The sequence below is a fragment of the Podarcis bocagei genome (assembly GCF_964188305.1).
Source record: "Podarcis bocagei genome assembly, chromosome: 18".
NCBI lineage: Eukaryota > Metazoa > Chordata > Lepidosauria > Squamata > Lacertidae > Podarcis > Podarcis bocagei.
In genome coordinates this window covers 7,002,678-7,026,187 of record NC_138144.1, presented here as the reverse complement: position 1 = coordinate 7,026,187, position 23,510 = coordinate 7,002,678, and the positions used below count along the sequence as shown (strand labels likewise).

The window sequence follows — 23,510 nt, the reverse complement described above, 5'->3', positions numbered from 1 at the left end:
ATCCTTTGCCCTGCTTCATTTTGAACTCCAAGGCCAAACTTGCCAGTTATTCCTTTTATCTCTTGACTCCCTACTTTAGCATTCCAATCCCCTATAATGAGAAGAACATCCTTCTTTCGTGTCATTTCTAGAAGGTGTTGTAAGTCTTTATAGAATTGGTCAATTTCAGTTTCTTCAGCACCAGTGGTTGGTGCATAAACTTGGATTACTGTGATGTTAAAAGGTCTGCCTTGGATTCATATCGAGATCATTCTATCATTTTTGAGATTGCATCCCAGTACAGCTTTCGCCACTCTTTTGTTGACTATGAGGGCCACTCCATTTCTTTTACAGGTTTCTTGACCACAGTAGTAGATATGATGGTCATCTGAACTGAATTCGCCCATTCCCGTCCATTTTAGTTCACTGATGCCCAGGATGTCAATATTTATTCTTGTCATCTCATTTTTGACCACATCCAACTTACCAAGGTTCATGGTTCTTACATTCCAGATTCCTATGCAATATTTTTCTTTATAGCATTGGACTTTCCTTTCGCTTCCAGGCATATCCGCAACTGAGCGTCCTTTCGGCTTTTGCCCAGCCGATTCATCAGCTCTGAATCTACTTGTACTTGTCCTCCGCTCTTCCTCAGTAGCATGTTGGGCGCCTTCCGACCTGAGGGGCTCATCTTCCAGCATCATAACTTTTATATGCCTGTTGCCTTTGTCCATGGAGTTTTCTTGGCAGGGATACTGGAGTGGCTTGCCGGTTCCTGCTCCAGGTGGATCACGTTTGGTCAAAACTCTCCACTATGACCTGTCCATCTTGGGTGGCCCTGCACGGCATGGCTCATAGCTTCTCTGAGTTATTCAAGCCCCTTTGCCAAGGCAAGGCAGTGATCCATGAAGGGGACTATCATCCATACATGAAGTCAAAGGCAGGATTTGACATATAAGCAGCGCATTACTGAAATACGACATTGGGGCTTTGATAATAAAAACAGGTTTTTTAAAACATCTGATAAAAAGAAGTAATAAAAACAAACATAGAGAAGGGGGTGGGGAGTCAAGAAGAAAATGTGTGGGTTTTTTGTTTGTTTTTTTAAACTGTATACGAAGACAAGTGATTGGAATATCTCTGGAGACTTAATAATTTTTTTTAAATTTTTTTTTAATGTAATAATGAAAACATCCACCCAGATTCTTAGGAACTTGAGGTAATTTGATTCTGTTTTATTATTTTAACTTTTGGAATGCTCTAAAGACTGTAAACTTTGTTATGATCATCCTGACTTATCTTGACGTAAGGCACTCTAGGGGTGATTGGCAAAAATAGTGCATGGAATTTATGAAAGATTAAATAAGTAAGTAAGAAAGTAAATAAATATTAATAAATAAATTCATAAAGAATAATAAAGCTGCTAGAATGCTAGCCTGGCTTCTGCGCACAAAATTTGTTTATGAGTAGAGAAGCTTCTGCTCAAAGACGAGGAGCAAGTTGGCTCCATATGCAACAGAAGCTCTCTTTCTGCAGAACATGTCGAAGGGGAAGGGAGAGCCTAAGGCTCAGAGCAAACTTTCTCCCCTCATCCAACCCCAGAGAGCTTCCCTCTGTTGGAGAAGCCTTTCAAAGAGGGGGTGGAAATTCACTTGAAGTGGCTTCAAAACCACCAACATGCTACTTCCCTTCAGGGGGAGAACCAGAAGGGATTGGCAGGAATCAAATCCACCCAAAGTGGCCAACTAGAAGAAGAAGAAGAGTTTGGATTTCATATCCCGCTTTATAACTACCCTAAGGAGTCTCAAAGGGGCTCACAATCTCCTTTCCCTTCCTCCCCCACAACAAACACTCTGTGAGGTGAGTGAGGCTGAGAGACGAGAGAAGTGTGACTAGCCCAAGGTCACCCAGCAGCTGCATGTGGAGGAGCGGGAAGCAAACCCAGTTCACCAGATTACAAGTCCACCGCTCTTAACCACTGAACCACAGTGGCTCTATAAAGCATCTCTAACAGATAGCCATCCAAACTCTGCTTCAAAACCTCCAAGGAAGGAGAGTCCATGGTCGGATCCAGCTCCTTCTTTGGTCCTTGGGAGCAAAGTTCAGGCCAAACTTCCAATTCCCAAAAACACCTTTTTACTTTTCTCCATCATGTTTTTCTCCAGCTCTGCACCTGCTGCCTGAGAGATTCCAGACTTCGGAAAGTTAGTGTGATGAAACTTATTCCACTTGGAATAATCAAAATTATAGTCATCTCCTCTTCTAAATGCTCAGGAGATATTTCTGGAGGTTACATCAGCCTCAGAAAGTAGCATGACCATATTAATTGCACTGTGTCTGGGAAAGAAAAAGTTGGTGCCGAGAATATTTCCTGTGTTGGAGACAGACTGAGTGAAGATGCAGAGCTGGCGAAAGAGGGGTGTGCCTGCCTTGGGCTTCCTAGCTCTGAAGGTAGAGTTGAAAACCACCCAGATTGGGAAAGCCCACCCAGTCTGGCCTTGCAAGAGTCTTTGGGTTCTTCTGCTTTGTCTCCTTGGCAGGTAAGAGGAGGAGGAGGCAGAGCCAGAATGAGATCCCTGCTCCTTCTGTTGCTGCTTCTGCTGCTCATGATACCCTTTGGAGTCTGCGGGAACCACAAGGCGAAATGCCCCTTGAATCTGGTCAGGGATCAATTGAATGCTCTCAATTACTACCGGCCTGGACACTTCCTCATCACTGGGATCATATCTCCAAAATCCTTTTATAAGGAAACTCCATACGTCTTTTCTCAGACACCCTTCGCCAGGAGTGAAGCGTATGTACTTATATGCAGATGGTTTCATGGTCCTCTAGTCCTTTTAATGGTTCCTATTTATCAAGGAAAGAGCCCCTTTCTCAGGGCTGGGGAGCTAAGGGCTGATGTGGCAGGTCTACCCTGCCCTGACCATTGGTCTTGCTGGCTGGGCTGATGGGAGCTGGGGGGTCCACTAAAAGATCCCACCCAAACCTCTCCCATTTCCTTGTTCCCTGGGTCTTCCTTAGTGAAACACTCTCCTACCTTTGATTCTGTGTTGCTTTTAGTAGAATGCTAGGATGCCAATGAATCTGGTCAGGAGTCAAAAGGATGCACTGAATTTCCCCAGCTGCAGGATGCCATGAAACTCAGGCAGTTCCCAAGGCTCAAGGGTTTTATTCAATATTATTCCATTTGGACAATCCAGAAACTGTCGTTAGGGAATGCTACAGTTTTACAAATGGAATTTAAGATCCTCTGGGTGACGTTTGGTGGCTGAAGAGCAGAAAAGATGTACTTTAATTGAAATGATGAATAAAATAATATCAATCAGGAGCCTTCTTTGTTCGTGGAGTCAGGTCTCTAAAATGTGAAAAGGAATTATTCCTTTTTTCACATACACAACTGGCCTCATTTCTAAGTAGTGAGATGTTTGATATTTCTTCACGTGGAATCCATAGGTACCTGTTTCCTATCCCAGAGGGAGGCATGAAACTCAAGCAATTTCCAAGCTGCCAAAATTATTTTTTGTTTATTCTATTTGGATCATTTGTGAACAACCTTAGCCCACTTCTCTTGACACAATACCACAGGAGACCTACAGCCCACCATGGGCTACATTAAAGGTTTCCTCCTCCAATCTCAGCACTTTTTCCTTTCTGTCACTGCTTTTTTAAAAACTTAAGGGTGGAACATTATGCTTCAAATAAAATGATTATATAAAATAATACACACCAGGGTGTGTCCTCATTGGTGGAGTCACTGATCCAAACATGGGCAAAATTATAGATTTTACCACACACTCAAACCTGAAAGCCACCAGGCCTCATTTGTAACTAAAAGGGGACTGAGGTATTTGGTGCTTCTCCTCGTTTTATCAAATGGTCTCTTATCTACCTATAGTCTAGCCCCTTGGAAGAAGCCAAAGACCACTGCAGCAAAAGCAGCCCTTGCAGCAACTTCCCAGTATATCACACATTTTGAGGGGCGCCTTCATTTCTTACTCATAGAACCATAGTAGAAAAGAATCTTCGGGTTGTAGAGATGGAAGGAACCCAGAGGAATCTCACCTGAAGCATCCATGACACATGGTCACCTTCGGAGGGAGTCTCTTCCACTGTTGAACAGCTCTATGTGCTTTTTGCATCAAAGCTCCTGTCATTTAGTAGAGATTTCCAAATTTTTGTTCTATGCTAGACAGGAAAAGGTTTGATATTAATGCAAAAGGATAAATAAATACTAATCTGTGTGGATCATATAATGTTTCCTCCATCCCATTAATATGAATATCAGTTTCACTCTTTTTAAAGAATTCATTTATTGCAGGGAGGCACCTGGTTACATCTGGCACGTGTTGCCTTTCCCGCTCACCATCCAAGAGATCAACCAGGATCTCAGGCTCTTACCCAACATCACCCTGGGCTACAACCTCTATGAGAACTATTGCGATGCAAGGATGACTTCGGAGGCCATGCTAGAGCTGCTTGCAGGCAGTGGATGCAATATTCCCAATTATCACTGTGGAGAACACAATCACCTGCTGGCTGTTCTTGAAAGAAGCAACACTTTCATCTCAAGAGTGATTTCAGCCTTGTCAGGCATCTACAAAATCCCACAGGTAAGTAGTGGGAGAGCATGGAGGGAAAGAGAATTTCAACTGCGTAGAATTCTACTTTCTCTTTGGAGGGGTCAAGCAGGGATATTTTTCAAAATGGGAAAATCCTGAGCTATGGATCCAACATCCCTTTTTCAAAACTGAGCCTTCACTAACTTGACACCTCCAGATGTTTCAGACTAAAACTCCCATCAGCCTCAGCCAGCAGAGATTTAGATAGATATCAGTCATTGCAGATAATTAAAAATCTTATGCTGAAAGTAAAATAAATTGCTGATCTTTGCTTTGCTTGCTAGATCAGTTATGGCTTCACTGCCCAGGTTCTCGAAGGTGAAACCCTGTTCCCTTTTGTCTACCGGATGACTCCCAAAGAGGAAAGTCAGTACCAAGGGATTGTTGAATTGCTCCTGTATTTTGGATGGACGTGGATTGGCCTCTTCACTCCAGACAATGACAATGGAGAAAGATTTGTGAGCGCTGTGAAACCTCTGATGCTCAGCAAAGGGATCTGCATTGCTTTTTCAAAAAGAGTACAAGAATATGATATGGATCAATTTATCTGGCCTGGGGAACCTTTTTTCCTATGGAGACAAGTTGGGGTATTTGTTTCCTATATAACCAGTGCACTGAGTATCCTAGCATTCGTGTTAATACATAATTTCTATGAGAAGGAAGTGGGGGGAAAAGTCTGGATCACAACAGCTTTGCTAGAAATCAGATTTGGCATTTACCTCCCTCCAGATTTGTTCCAGCACCTCCATGGTTCTCTGTCCTTTGAAATTCAGACTGGAATAAGGAGCAGCAAAGGTGACAAATATAAATGGCACACCGATCTTACGTATTATTTCAATCAAGCATTTCCGTGTTCATATTCAAAGCATCTGTTGTCCGTGAAAGGCAGGGTAAGATGCAGAGAGGAGGAGAACCTGCAGCCATTGCCCCAAGAGGGGCGGAACAGCGCCCTGTCTTTTGACAGCTATGGCACTTACATCAATGTTCAGGCTGTGGCTCAGGCCTTGCATGCTTCGCTTTCATCTAGATCCCAGAGGAGGCTGATGGGGGAGGAAGGAGAGCAATGGGGACATGCAAGGCTACAGCCGTGGCAGGTATTTCCTTCCCCTTTTTGCAACCTGCAGTCCACACTGATGCTGATCTTGACTGGTGATAGACCTGTAAAATAACATAGTTACTATTAGTACTAGTAATAGTAGCATACAGCCCAACATTTCTCTGATGAAAATAGAGACGTCCCATTCCATAACGATAATCACTGGGCAACAATTTTTTACTTTTTGAATGTTGTCTAGATTTCTACAACAGCTTTAGGGTATTTTTGCACTGCTGAATCAGGAAATGGCATCCGTTTCTCTCCATCAGGTCAGGTTTTTGTGCTATCTTGATTTGAAAAAAAATCAGATCTTGTGACAAAATCTATTACATTTTTGTGGCATTATCGGCTGATTTTTGTCAACACATATCATCCTAAATACGTTTTTAAGAGAAAAAAATGTTTTTCCAACAACATATATTGATTACCTGATAGAAACATCGATTACTGTAAACTGAATGGTGGGCATTGATAAAGGTAAGTACACGTAAATTGCATGTTGCTTCACCATTTTTCAAACTTCAGGGCTTGAACTTCTTGGAACTCCTGGAATGCTCAGCGGCAGGGAGGTCTCTCTTCAGAGTCCAACAGTAGTCAGCCATCATGACTGCGTCCCAGCGACCCTGATACCTGGTCTCCATCTCTTTCATGTCCTGATGGAATCTCTCCCCCTGCTCGTCACTCATTGAACCCAGGTTCTCAGGAAACCGGTCCATATGTGAAAATAGGTAGTCCATCTTGACGCTCATGTTGCAGCCCAGGTTTCTGAAAGCAGTCAGCATGTTGTTGACAAGTTCTGCATAGTTTCTGGCCTTATTGTTGCCAAGAAAGTTATTCACTACCAGAACAAATGCCTTCCACGCTTCCAGTTCCACTTCGTTCACTGAGTTTCCGAACTCTGGATCTCTGATGACCTGACGGATCTGAGGACTGTCAAAGATGCCAGCTTTCAACTTCTCCATGGTCAATCCTGGAAAAGCCTGGCACAAGTAAGTGAATCAGTCACCATCCTTGTCCAGAGCCTTGGTGAACTGCTTGATTAAGCCGAGCTTGATGTGCAGCGGTGGGAAGAGTATTCTGTCTCTGTCCACCAGAGGGTCGTTGAAGACGTTCCTTTCTTTGCAAGGCACTAATTCCTCCCGCACAGGCCAGTCCTTCTTCGTGTAATGCTGAGCACGGTCCCTACTATCCCACATGCACAGAAAACATCGGTACTGGTTGCCGTTCTTTAGCAGAACACATTTCAGTGATCGCTTGCTGCTGTCAATGAACAGTCTCCAATCTTTGGGTTCGTACTGTGGCACTCCAAGCTTGAGCGGAAGCTGCGCAATATCTGCACAGTACACCAAGTCCTTCTCTTCCAAGAAAAAACGGAGGTACTCTTGATGCCTGTTGCGGAAGAAGCTGATGCAAGCACTGTCAGAGAGGTTTTTTCCCTTCAGTCTGGATGCCAACAGTTCGGCAGAGTCCTTTGACAAGCTGAGGTCGCGAACTAGATCATTCAACTCCTTTTGGGAAAATGGATGTGGAGCATCATCTTCAAGAACCACTTCTTCTTCATGTCCTTCAACACTGGAGGCATCTTCGTCACTAATGTCAGGAAGTTCTCTGAAGATAGGCACTGGAATTTCATCACAATGAGCTACAGGATGACGTGCTGATTGAAGATCAGGATACTTGAGGCTGCTCCAGTTCTTTCTGTTGATCCCAGTCACATCAACAGCGCAGAAGTAGCAGTCAGTGACATGGTTTGTCGGCTCCCTCCAGACCATGGGAATTCCAAAGTTCAGACTCCTCTTGCCATTGGTCCACCCACGAAGAGTCTCGGTGCATGCCTTGCACACCATGTGTGGCACCCAAGCTTTATCCTGGTCACCAAGTTTAATACCAAAATAACTTTATGCTTTGCCACACCAATTTATGGAAGATTTCAAGGTTTTATGACTTCAAACTGATCCCTTTTCGACATAATCACCCAGAACTATTGGACCTGAATACTTCTTGTCATTAAAATAATCATTTCCAATCAAAACAATTATTTGACATGGCATTTTACCCCCACCAACTTCTTCTAAAATGCTCCACACAAGCGTACACGTGAACAAAAACTTTAAAAAATGACATGTGGCCATAGCTCAAAAACTTGACCTGATTGAACAAAATCAATGTGATTTTTGGATTCAGTGCATCAGATTCGTTCTAAATCAACTGAAAAAACGCAGACAACAAATTTGTTGTTGACCAGTGTTTACTGTTGATATCCAGAGCTTTTTAAAGGCGGAACTCATTGAAACTCAGTTTTGGCACCTCTCAGGTGGGTGCCATAGAAAAATAGCACTCTTTATACACCACACGTCTTTTTGGGTTGCCTCAGCACTCTGGGCAGCTCCCAACATAAATAAATTCATACTAAAATATTAAACATAATAAAAATTCCCGATATAGGATTGGATGCCTTGTGGGTTGGATAACTCCACATCTGCCAACATTTCTCCAATGAAAATAGGGACATTCTAAGCAAAGTTGGGAAATTCTGGGATCAAATGAAAAACTGTCTCTAATTCAGGGACATCCCTGGAAAATTGGAGCACTTGCAGGGTCTGTAGTAATAAAAATGGCTGAATAGGAATTCCAGTCTACATGAGATACACGCAGCCCAAAATCATAAGAGGTTGAAGTGAGTAGGACTGAGATATCCATCTTGGCTTCCCGGTTTCTTAATGCTGGTGTTTTCCCCTGCCATTCCAGCTTCACCCTTTCTTAAGAGAAATCCGGTGTCTGAATACTTCCAGAGGCAGGCTGTGCTTGGATGAGAACTGGGAGCTGCCAGAAGACTTCGATATTATGAACTGGGCGATGTCTCCCAATAAGTCTCATGGCATTGTGAAAATTGGGAATATAAAGAGAGAGACGTCTGCTGGCATAAAGTTCACCATTAACCCAGAAGCCATTGAGTGGCCCACGAAATTCAACAAGGTAAGGGGAATCACAAAGGGAGAAGGCTAGGAGATGATTACTATGTTTTTCCTTAAACAACCACTGAAAAATGACCATATCAGGATATCAGGTTGACCAATGGTGTCTTGACCGTCAATAGCAGCTGCAACCACCACTCTTTCTTTTCACAGCAGCTGAGATAGGAGGTGAATTTGGGGTGCTCAAAGAAAGGATAGAGCCCAGAGGTCCTCAGAGAAGACACCAGAATCTTCGACAGAAAGGACTACGTAGATAAGAAGAAAAGGGAAAGCCCCTAGTAAAAGTGAACTATTGGGCTTTCATACATGCAGAAGGATGGAAAGTAATTTATTTTAGAAATGATAATTACTGATTTATTGTGGATATTTTAAATTTATGGAGTAAGCTCACTTGTAGATGTTGCAAATGTTAAACTATTGTATGTGCAGGAATTGAGAAGTGCACGGCTGTTGGTGAAGGATGAGAAGTTAAAAAAAAACCCTATTGTAATATAAGGTTAATGTTAAGGAATGGCATATGAACTAGAAATAACTAGGGCATTCATCAGCAATAAGAGGAAACCTTGCATGCCTCAAGAACAGAGTGAGGGAAACCACTATTTGGAAAAGTAATATTAAATGTGTCTTAATTAGCGGTTGAGGGATTATCAGAATCCTGAAATTTGGGGAAATCACATTTTAGACTCCATTGCCATTTTCTTTGAAGATTTATTAAACAGGGAAGCAGGTAAACGGAGAAGAGGAATCAGAGTTCTGTGGTGCAAACCTCAGTTGTCCTGAACGAATTATGAAGAACAAGATATTCTGGTCACCCCAATGGTCAGTGAGGAGTTGAAAGGACCCTGCTGAGGGGGTCAAAGGCTGCAGTCCAGAGATCTGTTTAAACTCACTCTATGAGTGAATTACATACCCACAAATACTCCTAACTGTTCCTCTTTGTTGCACCTTCTTGTCTTTCTGGTTAGGCCGTGCCTCGTTCCAGGTGTAATGAAAAATGTCGACCTGGATATGCCAAGGTGGTCCTAGAAGGAAAGCCCATTTGCTGCTATGCTTGTGCTCGGTGTGCGGAAGGGACCTTCTCCGCCCAGGAAGGTGGGTGACTCCAAGGGGGAAGGTATTTCTGGAGAGAGTAAACACAAGTCAGTAATCCAGTCTCAAACACTTTTTGTGAGATTTGTGCAGACATTGGGGAATGTGGCTCCTTCCTCAATGTCTTTACAATCACCTTCATTACATCCTGGAAGAGAGTTGAAAGGAATGACCATAAGGAAGAAATCTCTAGGATTTCTTCAAAATGTAATCGAGTTCAGATCATTAGGGATGTAAGTGATGCTGCAGCCACTCTTTTCCTCTTCCTCAGATGCAGAACATTGCACCAAATGCTCAGAAGATCACCATTCAAACAAGGACAGAGATCAATGTGTCCCCAAGATCACCACCTTCCTGACTTATGGAGAATATTTGGGAATTGTTTTAGCTTCCGTTGTCCTCTTCTTGTCCTTAACAGCAGGCATTGTGTTGGGAATCTTCATTAAATACAAGGAAACTCCCATAGTCAAAGCCAACAACCGGGACCTCTCCTACATCCTGCTCGTCTCCCTCCTGCTTTCCTTTTTGTCCTCCTTCCTCTTCATCGGGCGCCCAAGGAAAGAGACCTGCCTTCTCCGACAAACGGCCTTCAGCATCATCTTCTCAGTTGCTGTGTCTTCTGTCTTGGCAAAGACCATCACGGTGGTGCTGGCCTTCCTGGCCACAAAGCCCGGGAACAGGGTGAGGAGATGGCTGGGCAAGAGTCTGGCCAACTCCATTGTCATCTCCTGTTCTGGGGGGCAAGTTCTCATCTGCACCATCTGGCTGGGCTCTTCTCCCCCATTCCCAGAGCCCGACATGCACTCCCAGGTGGAAGAGATCATCCTGCAATGCAACGAAGGGTCTGTGGCCATGTTCTACGTTGCCCTCGGCTACCTGGGCTTCTTGTCTGCCACCTGCTTCACGGTGGCTTTCTTAGCCAGGAAGCTGCCTGGCTCCTTCAACGAAGCCAAGCTGATCACCTTCAGCATGCTGGTCTTCTGCAGTGTTTGGGTCTCTTTTGTGCCCACCTACCTGAGCACCAAGGGCAAGTACATGGTGGCCGTGCAGATCTTCTCTATGTTGGCCTCCAGTGCTGGGCTTCTGGGCTGCATCTTCCTTCCCAAGTGCTACATGATTGTGCTGAGGCCTGATCTGAACACAAAGGAGCACCTGACAACCAGAAATTAAGGGGACATCTGATTCTTAAAACATTCCATGTTCCTGATGTCCAGAAGTGCATAAAGGAAACACAGCTACTCATCCATGTTCCTCCTTCTCCACCTCTGAAAGAGATTGTGTTCCTTCTTAGCCCCGGTTTTATGTAGTCCTTTTCACATGAACCGTAAGATGGGAGGAAAGTCCTTGGTTCCTTACTTTGCCAAGGATTACAATGAGTCCTGGTCTACTGCCCTTAGTTTGTAAACTATTATCTTTTAATAATTTTAAAAAGATTTAAAAGGTTTTTGAGTCTGTTTGCTTTGTCATGACTACCTATTAACCATATCAATTCTAATATTCCACAATACTGTTTGGTTATGCCAGTTCTATGTATTCACTTTTCTATGCTCCATTTCCCACATTTATGCGCTATCATTCATAAGCTCACTTCACATCATTTCATTCTCCTAAGCTTTGTAAATCAATAAACTGAGAAATTCATTTAAGACATCTTCCATAGTCTGTTGGTTTAATTTCTGTATTGTGTAAGCTCTGCTCCCTGTTCCAACGAGTAGCAACTGATCTTAGCCAAGCCTTGACTGGGATCCAATGAATTTTATTGCACTGGCCAGGGTTAGGGGCGGGCGAGGCAGCCGGGAAGAGAGGGAAGAGGGAACTCCGGCGCTCACGAGAGTGGCAGGCCGCCTACGCCAATCTGGGCGAGTCATTGTGAAAGGAGGTGGGGTGAGTAGAGCTGGGGAAGGCAATCGGTCGCGAAAGGCAGCAGTGGAAAGTGGGGAGAGGTGGGGCGGGGTTTAGTGGAGAGTGGTCACGCCCACTAGGCAGGGCAAGGCAAAGCTGGGAGGAGCCTCTGGCTTGACTTATTTCATTATTATTACTAATATTAATTATAATGAAATATTAATTTGGGGGAAGGTATATTATTATATTATATTATATTATATGACATTGGGACGCGGGTGGCACTGTGGGTTAAACCACAGAGCCTAGGGCTTGCCGATCAGAAGGTCGGCGGTTTGAATCCCCAAGACGGGGGGAGCTCCCGCTGCTCGGTCCCTGCTCCTACCAACCTAGCAGTTCAAAAGCAAGTCAAAGTGCAAGTAGATACATTCCAGTGGGAAGGTAAACGGCGTTTCCGTGCGCTGCTCTGGTTTGCCAGAAGCGGCTTAGTCCTGCTGGCCACATGACCCAGAAGCTGTACGCCACCTCCCTTGGCCAATAAAGCGAGATGAGTGCCGCAACCCCAGAGTCGGCCAAGACTGGACCTAATGGTCAGGGGTCCCTTTTCCTTTAGCTATTATATTATATTATATTATATTATATTATATTATATTATATTATATTATATATTATATTATATTATATCATATTACATATTACTGTATTTTCCCCTGTAGAACATGCCCCCGTGTATAAGACACCCCCTATTTTGGGGGACTCAATATTAAGAAAATGGGGGATCCCATTTTCCCCGTCTTATACACGGAAAAGTATGATATATGTATGTCATTATAGCTCCAGCTCAGCAGGAGTGGAGATTAGACGCCCTATCGTGGGTAGACGCCAAGCTTCCTGATTTACAGCAGAAGCTGCCCTGATTTACAGCGGCTCTATTCCTGGAAAATGCCTAGGAAAAAGAAACGACCGGCCTCATCTCCAGAAGGGAGCCCACAGAAGAGCAAGCAGAGCAAAATGGACGATTTCGTAAAAGCACAGAACTCAGAACCTACCATACCAAATAGAATTCATTCCCAGGTAGGTGGGGATGCTTTAATGGGTGGAGATCACCCAGGGGAGAATGCTGAGATGAGCGCTCATGAATTATCCCATGAACTACCATCTGAGGGGGCACCGCTCTATGCAGAAATACTCGCGGACCACTGTCTGCTGACTGCAAGAACAGTGGAGGAAATTAACATGAAATTAGAAAAGGTAACGTCTCTCCTGACGGAGTTGGTGCTCCTGGCAGCCAAAAATAGCCCACTCAGTACTAAAGAGACCGACCACAGCATCGCCCTCCCTCTAGACCATCATGTACAGGGGTGCAACCGGTCTGGACTTGATAACCGAGAGACTACAAATACTAAAAACAACAAAAGCGAAAGTAGGGACCTGATCCGACAAAGTACTCAAGTAGCTCTGGATATATATCCTTTTAATAGTATGCTGCCTTACTGGAAATCAATCGACAGTGTGAAGAGAAACTTTAAGCTTTTACTAAATATCCATTGCAACACTCTGATCGCGATAAACTTGCTTTGCACGGACCCCCAGCACACTAGACTCATGCTGACATTTTCTGACTCAGCTACCCCTAAAATGCTACTGAAATATAGGGCCATTTTACAGGACTATAATATTGATTTGAGGCGTGTTTTAAAGACACAGAACGAAAACAACTACTGCCAAACTTGTCGTATAGCCGGACCAACCCCAAGCAATCAGCACCCTCTCTGCCGAAGAGCTTTTGCCATAGGGCCATGATTCATTCGGAAGGGCCGTCAAAGATGAATATGTGCGATGAACCCAGCTGCAACACTCCCTTGGAGAGGAAAACGTCAGAGCAAAAAGGTCAAACACACAAAGAACGCCAGCCCAATCTAGATAATCCAAAGATAGGACTCTCTATTACGCCTTTGGCAGATCCAGAATTTCACCACCCTCTATCCCAACTGGAATCTGATCAGCCAATGCCAAGTGACGACCCTCCCAAGGGAAATGGGACACATAGAAAGCCAGAGACAGATTTAATTATCTTTGACGAAGACCCCCCGATGGTACCAGCAATTCAGATAAGACCGTCGATGCCGGGAAATCGGGAAAATGCTGCAAATCAACCCCGAGAACAACAACACCGTGCAAATCCTAAGAACAGTTGCATCATTACCGAACCAGTGGGAGAGCTGATAACAATTTCCCCACCACAATGAAGCCAAGCCAGTTATGGAACGTGCAGCCTTAACATTATCTCATGGAACATAGCGGGTTGGGCTAACAAACTAGGGGACGAGCCATTTTGTGAATATATAACGGGTTTTGACATAAGAATGCTGCAGGAAACTTGGGCAACTGATAACATAGCTCTCGACGGTTATGACGTCTATGAAATCAAGGCCTCTAAACCGCTTGGAAGGGGACGACCGAGGGGGGGCCTAGTAACTCTGGTTTCCACTCAGTTGGCGTCACAAGTTATTGAGTGCTCAGTTTTCGAGCAGCTGGCACTGGGGGTCACTTTGCATCTGGAATCCAAGAGTATCATTCTTGTTTCAGCTTATATCCCGCCATATACAGTGCAAAAACAGATAGAGAGCATGTGGCGTAAATTCCATAGTTTCCTTTATTCCCTACAAATTAGGTACCCTGGCTCGCCATTTTACCTAATGGGAGATATGAATGCCAGAATAGGCTCAAATGATGATAGCCTGGAGATAAAATTCCCAATATTAAGAGATTTAAAGGAAAATAGCGCCCTCTTGCTAAACCCACCCCCTCGTAGACATTCGAAAGATTGCCAAATCAACTATGCTGCCTTCTGCCTGGCTTTTTTACAAATAAGTCTTGACCTCATCATTGCTAATGGGGCATTCTCCGGGCACAGAGAAGGCGAGTATACATTCATAAATACAAATGGAGCCAGCAGGGTAGACTACTGTCTCACTAACAGACAGGCCTTCAAATCAATTAAAAAATTCATCATAGATAATAGGACTGAAAGTGACCACTTACCTCTTATCATCTCCACTACTGGTCAAAATTCAATTCAGCACTCTCACATAGAACATGAGGATATAGACAAAGCAAATGATCCAGCATTGTGTAGGAAAAAATGGACACCTGAGATAGCAATTGCAGTTGAGAATAGATGGAATTCACAAACTGCAATAAAGTTAAGATCAATTATAATAAACAATTTATCAATAGACTCCTCCCTGACAGCTTACGAAAATCTCATTGAGTCCTTGCAGGATGTGGTCTCGGTTAACATAAACTCAGCCGGCAAGCCACGCACTGGTTTGACCAAGAGTGCCGCACAAAGAAGGAAGCCTTAAGGAACGCCTATTTGGCCTATAGAAACACTGGATTAAGCTACTTACCTCAATCTTATTTCAAAATCAAAAAAGAGTATAAAGCCCTTTTGGCCTCAAAAAAAAGGCAGTCCGAACAAAATTCCTGGTCCCTACTATTGAATGCCTCACTAAGCAATGAAACTAAACTCTTTTGGCAACTAGTCTCCGACTCAATGAAAAATAGTTCCTCAGCCCCCAGCTGTGTCATTCCAGCTCAGGTTTGGGAGAACCACATCAGAAATATATTTATGGAAAATCCAAACCTCCCTTCCAGCTTACAGGAGGATGACAGGGCAGAATTGTCACTGCTCCCTAATTGGAGGCCGGTTACTGTGGAGGAAGTCCATACATTCATTGGGAATCTGAAGAGTGGAAAGGCTCCGGGGAAAGACTTTATCCCAGCTGAGTTGATCAAACCAGCACTGGTGGCCTCCGCTTCTGGCAGCACGTTTTATGGTAGTAAATAACTCGGGGAAGGTACCATATAGCTGGAAACATGCTATAGTAGTCCCAATCTTTAAGAGAGGCCACCCAAATGTACCTTCCAATTATAGGCCTATTAGCCTGCTCTCAATAATTGGGAAACTGTATGCCCATTTCCTCAGTAGCAAACTGAAAACTTTTCTAAATGAACATAATATACCATCTGAAGCCCAGGCAGCTTTTCGTGAGAATCATTCAACAACAGACCACTGTCTAATGCTGTCCTTCCTAGCTGAGAAGTATGCCAGACATCTACAGGGTAAACTCTTCGTGGCCTTCATGGACCTGAAATCAGCATTTGACTCCATCCCCAGATCCCAGCTATGGTCCAAATTGAGTCTGATTTTGCAGGACAAACGACTTCTCTTTCTTATAAAAGCCCTGTACAATGGAACCAAACTGCAGGTCTGATGCGGTCGACAGGGACAGCTATCGAACAGCATCAAGATGACTAGGGGGGTGAGACAGGGTTGTATTTTGGCCCCCACATTGTTTTGTCTATTCTTAAATGACCTAGAAGAGAACTTAATGGACCCAGATGGACACATTCCAAAAATAGGAATGAGAAGGACCCCTTGTTGTTATATGCTGATGACACGGCCATCATCTCACGTTCCAGACCGGGTTTGAATTATCTGTTGAGGAAATTTTCTGATTACCGTTCTGGAAATGGTTTATCCATTAATTATGAAAAATCTAAAATCTTAGTCTTCGAAAGAAGATTCTCCCGGTCTAAATGGGTACTGGATGGCCATAACCTTGAACAGGTAAAATACTTCAGTTACCTAGGGCTCACATTCCATCATACAGGATCTTGGAAGCACCATTGGCAAACCTCCCTTCAAAAGGCGGAGATTACAAAGCTAGCCATACTCAGATTCTTCTTCACAAAGGGCGGCAAATATGTTCCAGCAGCCTTAAGGGTTTTCAACGCAAAGCCCGTTTCCCAACTCCTGTATGCAGCAAATGTCTGGCATAATGGGGACCTGCCAAAGCTTTCAGGCAAAATTTATACGATCTCTGCTGCAGGTACCTAACTGCGTCCCCAACTCCGTACTTCTGTTGGAAGCTGGTGAATGCCCAATTTCAACTAAAGCGTGGTGGGCTGCCCTAAGACATTGGCTCAGGATTTCAGTGTTTAATCTAGGGAAGGGTCTGTACCAACATTTGACCAATGAGGAATTTGTCAGCAAATGGCAGAAAACCATGGCCAAAAAAGCCACCTCTATTGGTCTGTCTCCCCCCCAACTGTATTACCTGGGCTATGAAGGCGCCCAAAAGGTTTTAAAGCAAAGATTATGGGACAGTGCACACAGTGACTTGAGATCTCGGTCACACGCAGTCTGTAGTCCACTGGCAGCAGGAGTTCAATATGGGTATGTCTTTGAGTTAACATCTTACATCAAAAACCTGACAGTACCTAACTATCGAAGGCTCTTCACCAAAGCCAGACTGAATGTCTTCCCCTCTGCAGTGCTGGATGGTAGGTTGAGAGGAGTTCCCTACCAGGACAGACTTTGCTCGTGTGCTCAAGACATCGATTCCATAGATCATATTTTGTTACATTGTGCGAAGTATGAGCAGGCCAGGGCTGAACTGATACTACCCTTGCTGGTGCCTTTCCCGGGAAAGTCAGAGGCTCAATATGTCAGGTTCCTACTGGAAGACCGGACAAAAGCTAGAACGTTGGCAGTGGCAAAGTTTTTATCGGTGGTTGCAAGAACAAATGAGCCCTATATTCCAAACAAAGTGCTTGATTAACCTGGAGGTAGGCTGTATAAATTGTGTATTGCTTTGCAACGATTTGTTGGGTCTCTGGACCGTAATAAAGATTGTGTGTGTGTGTATGTTTATATTATATTATATTATATTATATTATATTATATTATATTATATTATATTATATTATATTATATTATATTATAATACAGCATGATTCATAATGAAGTACACAGTTTCAACACACTATAAAAAAGAATATAATATATCTCATGTTACCTGTGACAGAATTGTAGGGGAATGTTTAAAGTAGTTTCGAAACAGTCACAGATGTTCTATGTATGCACCGTTTGTCACACAACACACATCGCAATTGCAAATGCCGTTGCACAACAAACTCCGTTTTGCTCAATTCAAGAACACAAAACGCCTTCTCCACTGCAGACGCAGCCATTTCGCCTGACTAGTCACGTGACACGTGCACTATCACCTCCATCAGTTTATGAGTACATCTACCTCACGGTTCGCAGCTGTTTTCCGTGTCGGCGCCGGTCTTACAGGATCTGGAATCTGTATATTTCATTATGAATCACCCTGTATTATATTATTTCGGTGTCCAATCACAGCATTACTATAGGATTTTTCATTTCAATCAATCAAATCTTTATTACGGTAGTAGACCAGCATCAGTAGGGTGGGGTACAGTCATTTCCAGTCTGTAAAACGTAAAGCTAAAAAATATTAAAACACAAAGTATACATAAAAGTCTAAAAGAAGCTAAAAGAGGGGTTTCGGAGCATTAAACGGATGTGGAAGAGCATAAAAGGTTAGTATATAAAAGACTCTGGCTCTCAATTTCCAGGGCACTCTGATATGAGTGTTCATTAAATCTAGTGTAACAACAACAACAACAATTTATTTATACCCCACCATCTGGCTTGGTTTCCCCAGCCACTCAGGGTGGCTCCCAATAGAATAAGAAAAACACGATAAATACATCAAACATTACAAACTTCCCTGAACAGGGCTACCTTCAGATGTCTTCTAAAAGTCAGGTAGTTGTTCACTTCCTTGACATCTGCTGGGAGGGCGCCACCACCAAGAAGGCCCTCTGCCTGGTTCCCTCTTTGTGGCACAGGTCATCATCCGATGAATTGAGAGCTTCATTTACCGTATTTCTGTGTTCATAATTAAAGAAAATGTGCATTTTAACAGTATTGCACATTGATTGTCATATTAAGAATGCACTTAAAATTACTACGCACAACAATGAATAAGTGGTTGCAATGCACACAGAGCTAATCAGTACAAATATGTGTGAACAATGTTCTTAAAAACATTTGTTAACCAAGCCTAATATTACTATCTTTCTTATTGTGATTATTGTTACTTTTATTGCTACTAATCCCAGTGGCTTACAAGACTGAGCTCTGTTCTGCCTTGGTCAGTCCCCACCTGGAATACTGTGTCCAGTTCTGGGCACCACAATTTAAGAAGGATGTTGACCCATGGGAAGAAACCCCTCACCCCCCAGAGAGATGCCGGCTCAGAGAGCCCCCTGAGCTTAGACTACGAAGCCTCTGAGGGCGTGCAGAGTGCAAATCCCCCCAGGGGCCCCTCTCTCTCCTGGGCCCACCTGGGGGCCCTGCCCCTGCCAGCCTCTCCGGCCTCTGAGGGCGTGCAGAGTGCAAATCCCCCCAGGGGCCCCTCTCTCTCCCGGGCCCACCTGGGGGCCCTGCCCCTGCCAGCCTCTCCGGCCTCTGAGGGCGTGCAGAGTGCAAATCCCCCCAGGGGCCCCTCTCTCTCCCGGTCCCTCCTGGGGGCCCTGCCCCTGCCAGCCTCTCCGGCCTCTGAGGGCGTGCAGAGTGCAAATCCCCCCAGGGGCCCCTCTCTCTCCCGGTCCCTCCTGGGGGCCCTGCCCCTGCCAGCCTCTCTGGCCTCTGAGGGCGTGCAGAGTGCAAATCCCCCAGGGGCCCCTCTCTCTCCCGGTCCCTCCTGGGGGCCCTGTCCCTGCCAGCCTCCCTGGCCTCTGAGGGCGTGCAGAGTGCAAATCCCCCAGGGGCCCCCCTCTCTCCCGGTCCCTCCTGGGGGCCCTGCCCCTGCCAGCCTCCCTGGCCTCTGAGGGCGTGCAGAGTGCAAATCCCCCAGGGGCCCCTCTCTCTCCCGGTCCCTCCTGGGGGCCCTGCCCCTGCCAGCCTCTCCGGTCTCTGAGGGCGTGCAGAGTGCAGATCCCCCCAGGGGCCCCTCTCTCTCCTGGGGGCCCTGCCCCTGCCAGCCTCTCCGGCCTCTGAGGGCGTGCAGAGTGCAGATCCCCCCAGGGGCCCCTCTCCCTCCTGGGGGCCCTGCCCCTGCCAGCCTCTCTGGCCCTTGCTTGACTCTGGCCAGCTGGACGGGCTGCAGGCGCTGGAGTCCCTGGCGGACGAGGAGGGTCATGTGGCCCTCGGAGGGGAAGGGGCCACCTTCAAAAGGCCCTGCGACTCCCGCCAGCCTCCACCGGCAGACTTCCCAGCATGCACTGCCAGCTCCGTTGGGCCAATGGTCGAATCCCAGCATGAATAAATTTGAAATTTACTCGTTTTTCCAATTTATAACCACATAATTCAATCTCAAGGAGTCTTATGTTCGGCTTCGCTTATTAGCTTTATGAATAAATTAACCTCTATTAGGTTTCATTTCATTTCCCTCACGTCCTTCTTCCCAGCATGCTTTGCTGCCCCTTCTTCTCACAAACATGGATCCAGCTTCCTTTAATTGAAATTTACCCATTTTCCAATATATAACTGAATAAATCAATCTGAAAGTGTCTTTTGTTAGGTTTCACTTATTAGCTTTAATGATAAATTATGCTTTCTTAAGTTTCATTTCATTTCCCTCACGTCCTTCCTCCCAGCATGCTTTGCTGCCCCTTCTTCTCACAAACAAGGATCCTGTGTCCTATCATTTTATTTTTCTCTACACGTATTTGGATTCTTCCACATAAACTTGAGGGAGAAAGAGAGAAGGCTTCTCCTCCCAGCCTTTCCCTTGCCCTTCCCAGGCTGCCCTGCGCAACCTTCCTCCTGGCCTGCCAATCAACTGATAATAACCGATTGTGGTTCGAGGACCCGACCCCCGCGAAGTGGAATGAAGACACAGGGACACGGGATATAAGGTTGATGGGCTAGAAAAGGCCACAACTTTATTGATTACAGCAATGAAAAGGTATTGGCTTAGGCATTGGATCTCTAAAGCAAGGGGGTTTATTCACCAGGAGGTGGATCCTGTTGATGCTCATCCAACTATAGGCTCTCCCCTGCTGTCACCGAGGGTCGTGCCATGGCCTCCCGCCAAGCAGGCATCGGACGGAATACACGACCCCCCGATTCCTTTAACGGAATACCCCTAAAAATGGAAGGCATAGGCGATGGCCACACCTAGCCCTTCGACACACCACAACACATGATTCCAATGCCTAAAGGCTCGCCGCCAATACCCTCACAGCTGTAACCAATCCCTGATGCTGCTGCTGATGCTAGTTAACCACATGTCATTCCCTTGGTCTGAAAGATGGACCCTATCATTCCGGTACAAGGCTTGGTCGCCAATCCGGATACGGTCATGAGAGATGACTCGGCCATACAAAAAGTGCACCCAACGGGCTATTGCACGATCTAAGAGTTTCCTGGATTTTTCAATGTCCATACAGTTCTGCACACCGTGCCACACTATTCTCTTCAGGAAGGAGGACCAGAACACCGTTGTTCCGGGACACCAGGCAGCAATCTCATCCAAGTCTCTTTTTATGTGCCACGACAAGTCCACACTTCTTCTGCAAACCAGTTCATTTTCCCCTAATTGAAGGATAAGGATGTCAGGAGGGCCAAACGCGGCAACTCTCCCTCTCAGGAATGGCATAAGCAATGCCTCGTCTCTCCCTCTCAGGAATGGCATAAGCAATGCCTCGTCTCGAAACCACAAAACTCGCACTCAGCAATGGCATAAGCAATGCCTCGTCTTGAAAACCAGGAAACTCGCACTCAGCAATGGCATAAGCAATGCCTCGTCTCTCCCTCTCAGCAATGGCATAAGCAATGCCTTGTCTCGAAAACCAGGAAACTCGCACTCAGGAATGGCATAAGCAATGCCTCGTCTCTCCCTCTCAGCAATGGCATAAGCAATGCCTTGTCTCGAAAACCAGGAAACTCGCACTCAGCAATGGCATAAGCAATGCCTCGTCTCTCCCTCTCAGCAATGGCATAAGCAATGCCTCGTCTTGAAAACCAGGAAACTCGCACTCAGCAATGGCATAAGCAATGCCTCGTCTCTCCCTCTCAGCAATGGCATAAGCAATGTCTCGTCTCGAAAACCAGGAAACTCGCACTCAGCAATGGCATAAGCAATGCCTCGTCTCTCCCTCTCAGCAATGGCATAAGCAATGCCTTGTCTCGAAAACCAGGAAACTCGCACTCAGGAATGGCATAAGCAATGCCTCGTCTCTCCCTCTCAGCAATGGCATAAGCAATGCCTCGTCTCCCCCTCTCAGGAATGGCATAAGCAATGCCTCGTCTCGAAAACCAGGAAACTCGCACTCAGCAATGGCATAAGCAATGCCTCGTCTCTCCCTCTCAGCAATGGCATAAGCAATGCCTCGTCTCCCCCTCTCAGGAATGGCATAAGCAATGCCTCGTCTCGAAAACCAGGAAACTCGCACTCAGCAATGGCATAAGCAATGCCTCGTCTCCCCCTCTCAGGAATGGCATAAGCAATGCCTCATCTCGAAATCCAGGAAACTCGCACTCAACAATGGCATAAGCAATGCCTCATCTCGAAAACCAGGAAACTCGCACTCAGCAATGGCATAAGCAATGCCTCGTCTCTCCCTCTCAGCAATGGCATAAGCAATGCCTCGTCTCTTCCTCTCAGCAATGGCATAAGCAATGCCTCGTCTTGAAAACCAGGAAACTCGCACTCAGCAATGGCATAAGCAATGCCTCGTCTCTCCCTCTCAGCAATGGCATAAGCATTGCCTCGTCTCTTCCTCTCAGCAATGGCATAAGCAATGCCTCGTCTCGTAAACCAGGAAACTCGCACTCAGCAATGGCATAAGCAATGCCTCGTCTCTCCCTCTCAGCAATGGCATAAGCATTGCCTCATCTCTCCCTCTCAGCAATGGCATAAGCAATGCCTCGTCTCTCCCTCTCAGGAATCGCATAAGCAATGCCTCGTCTCTCCCTCTCAGCAATGGCATAAGCAATGCCTTGTCTCGAAAACCAGGAAACTCGCACTCAGCAATGGCATAAGCAATGCCTTGTCTCGAAAACCAGGAAACTCGCACTCAGCAATGGCATAAGCAATGCCTCGTCTCTCCCTCTCAGGAATCGCATAAGCAATGCCTCGTCTCTCCCTCTCAGCAATGGCATAAGCAATGCCTCGTCTCGAAAACCAGGAAACTCGCACTCAGCAATGGCATAAGCAATGCCTCGTCTCTCCCTCTCAGCAATGGCATAAGCAATGCCTCGTCTCGAAAACCAGGAAACTCGCACTCAGCAATGGCATAAGCAATGCCTCGTCTCGAAAACCAGGAAACTCGCACTCAGCAATGGCATAAGCAATGCCTCGCCTCTCCCTCTCAGCAATGGCATAAGCAATGCCTCGTCTCGAAAACCAGGAAACTGGCACTCCAGGTGGCAATCCAAGGTTAGGGGTGAGGCCACAGCTAACTGGCCGTACGTGGGCCGAATGGACTATACCATGGCCACAAATCCAGACGCTTCTGAGAACGGCTGAGAATAAAGGAAAGAAAAATATGGGTAAGTAGAGGTAAAGGAGCAGAGCGCATTCTAACGAGTGTAACCTTGATAAGCGTCGGATTTCCACCGGCCCATTTCCTTAATCTTATCCGCTGGCAGGCCCAAGCGTGCAGCTGTTGTGGCGGCGCCAATCCTGAATGAGTGTGCCGCATAATCCTGGGAAGATAAACCACAGGCATCAATAGCTTTGCGGAGTGCCCTTGTGAATTGGTGTCTCAACAAAGGTGACTGTGGAAAAACATGGGTCTACCAAAGAATGTGATAGCGACTATGTGTATCCTCAAAGTTTTCGAGGCTCAGCCTAGGCCATGAAGGTGTGTTTAGTATTGCAGAACGTTTTCTGTGGAGGGTGTAACATTGGTGGAAAGGGAGGATACTTTGGACCTGAACCCCATGAAATCACACCAGACCTTCTTATATGATCTAAGCATAGAGGGTGCGACAGATGCTAATACTATTGCAGAATGTTTTCTGTGGAGGGTGTAACATCGGTGGAAAGGGAGGATACTTTGGACCTGAACCCCATGAAATCA

At 45.6% G+C, this 23,510-nt stretch overlaps 2 protein-coding genes across 2 annotated transcripts in view; both read left to right on the top strand.

Annotated features, from left to right (window-relative positions):
• Positions 1–2,286: 2,286 nt before the first annotated feature.
• The window catches only part of LOC308577467 (vomeronasal type-2 receptor 26-like), a 42,528-nt gene continuing 21,304 nt past the window's right edge, over positions 2,287–23,510 (top strand). Inside the window, exon 1 of the mRNA XM_081177676.1 lies at positions 2,287–2,330. The gene's annotated coding sequence lies outside the window, so the exon portion shown is untranslated. The remainder of the gene's footprint in view (positions 2,331–23,510) is intronic.
• On the top strand, positions 2,315–11,079 carry LOC308577470 (vomeronasal type-2 receptor 26-like). The gene is made up of 6 exons (XM_081177679.1): positions 2,315–2,773; positions 4,298–4,589; positions 4,883–5,692; positions 8,443–8,670; positions 9,635–9,761; positions 10,030–11,079. The coding sequence occupies exons 1-6, from the start codon at positions 2,547–2,549 to the stop codon at positions 10,926–10,928; spliced, it is 2,583 nt and encodes an 860-aa protein (XP_081033805.1). The 5' UTR covers positions 2,315–2,546; the 3' UTR covers positions 10,929–11,079.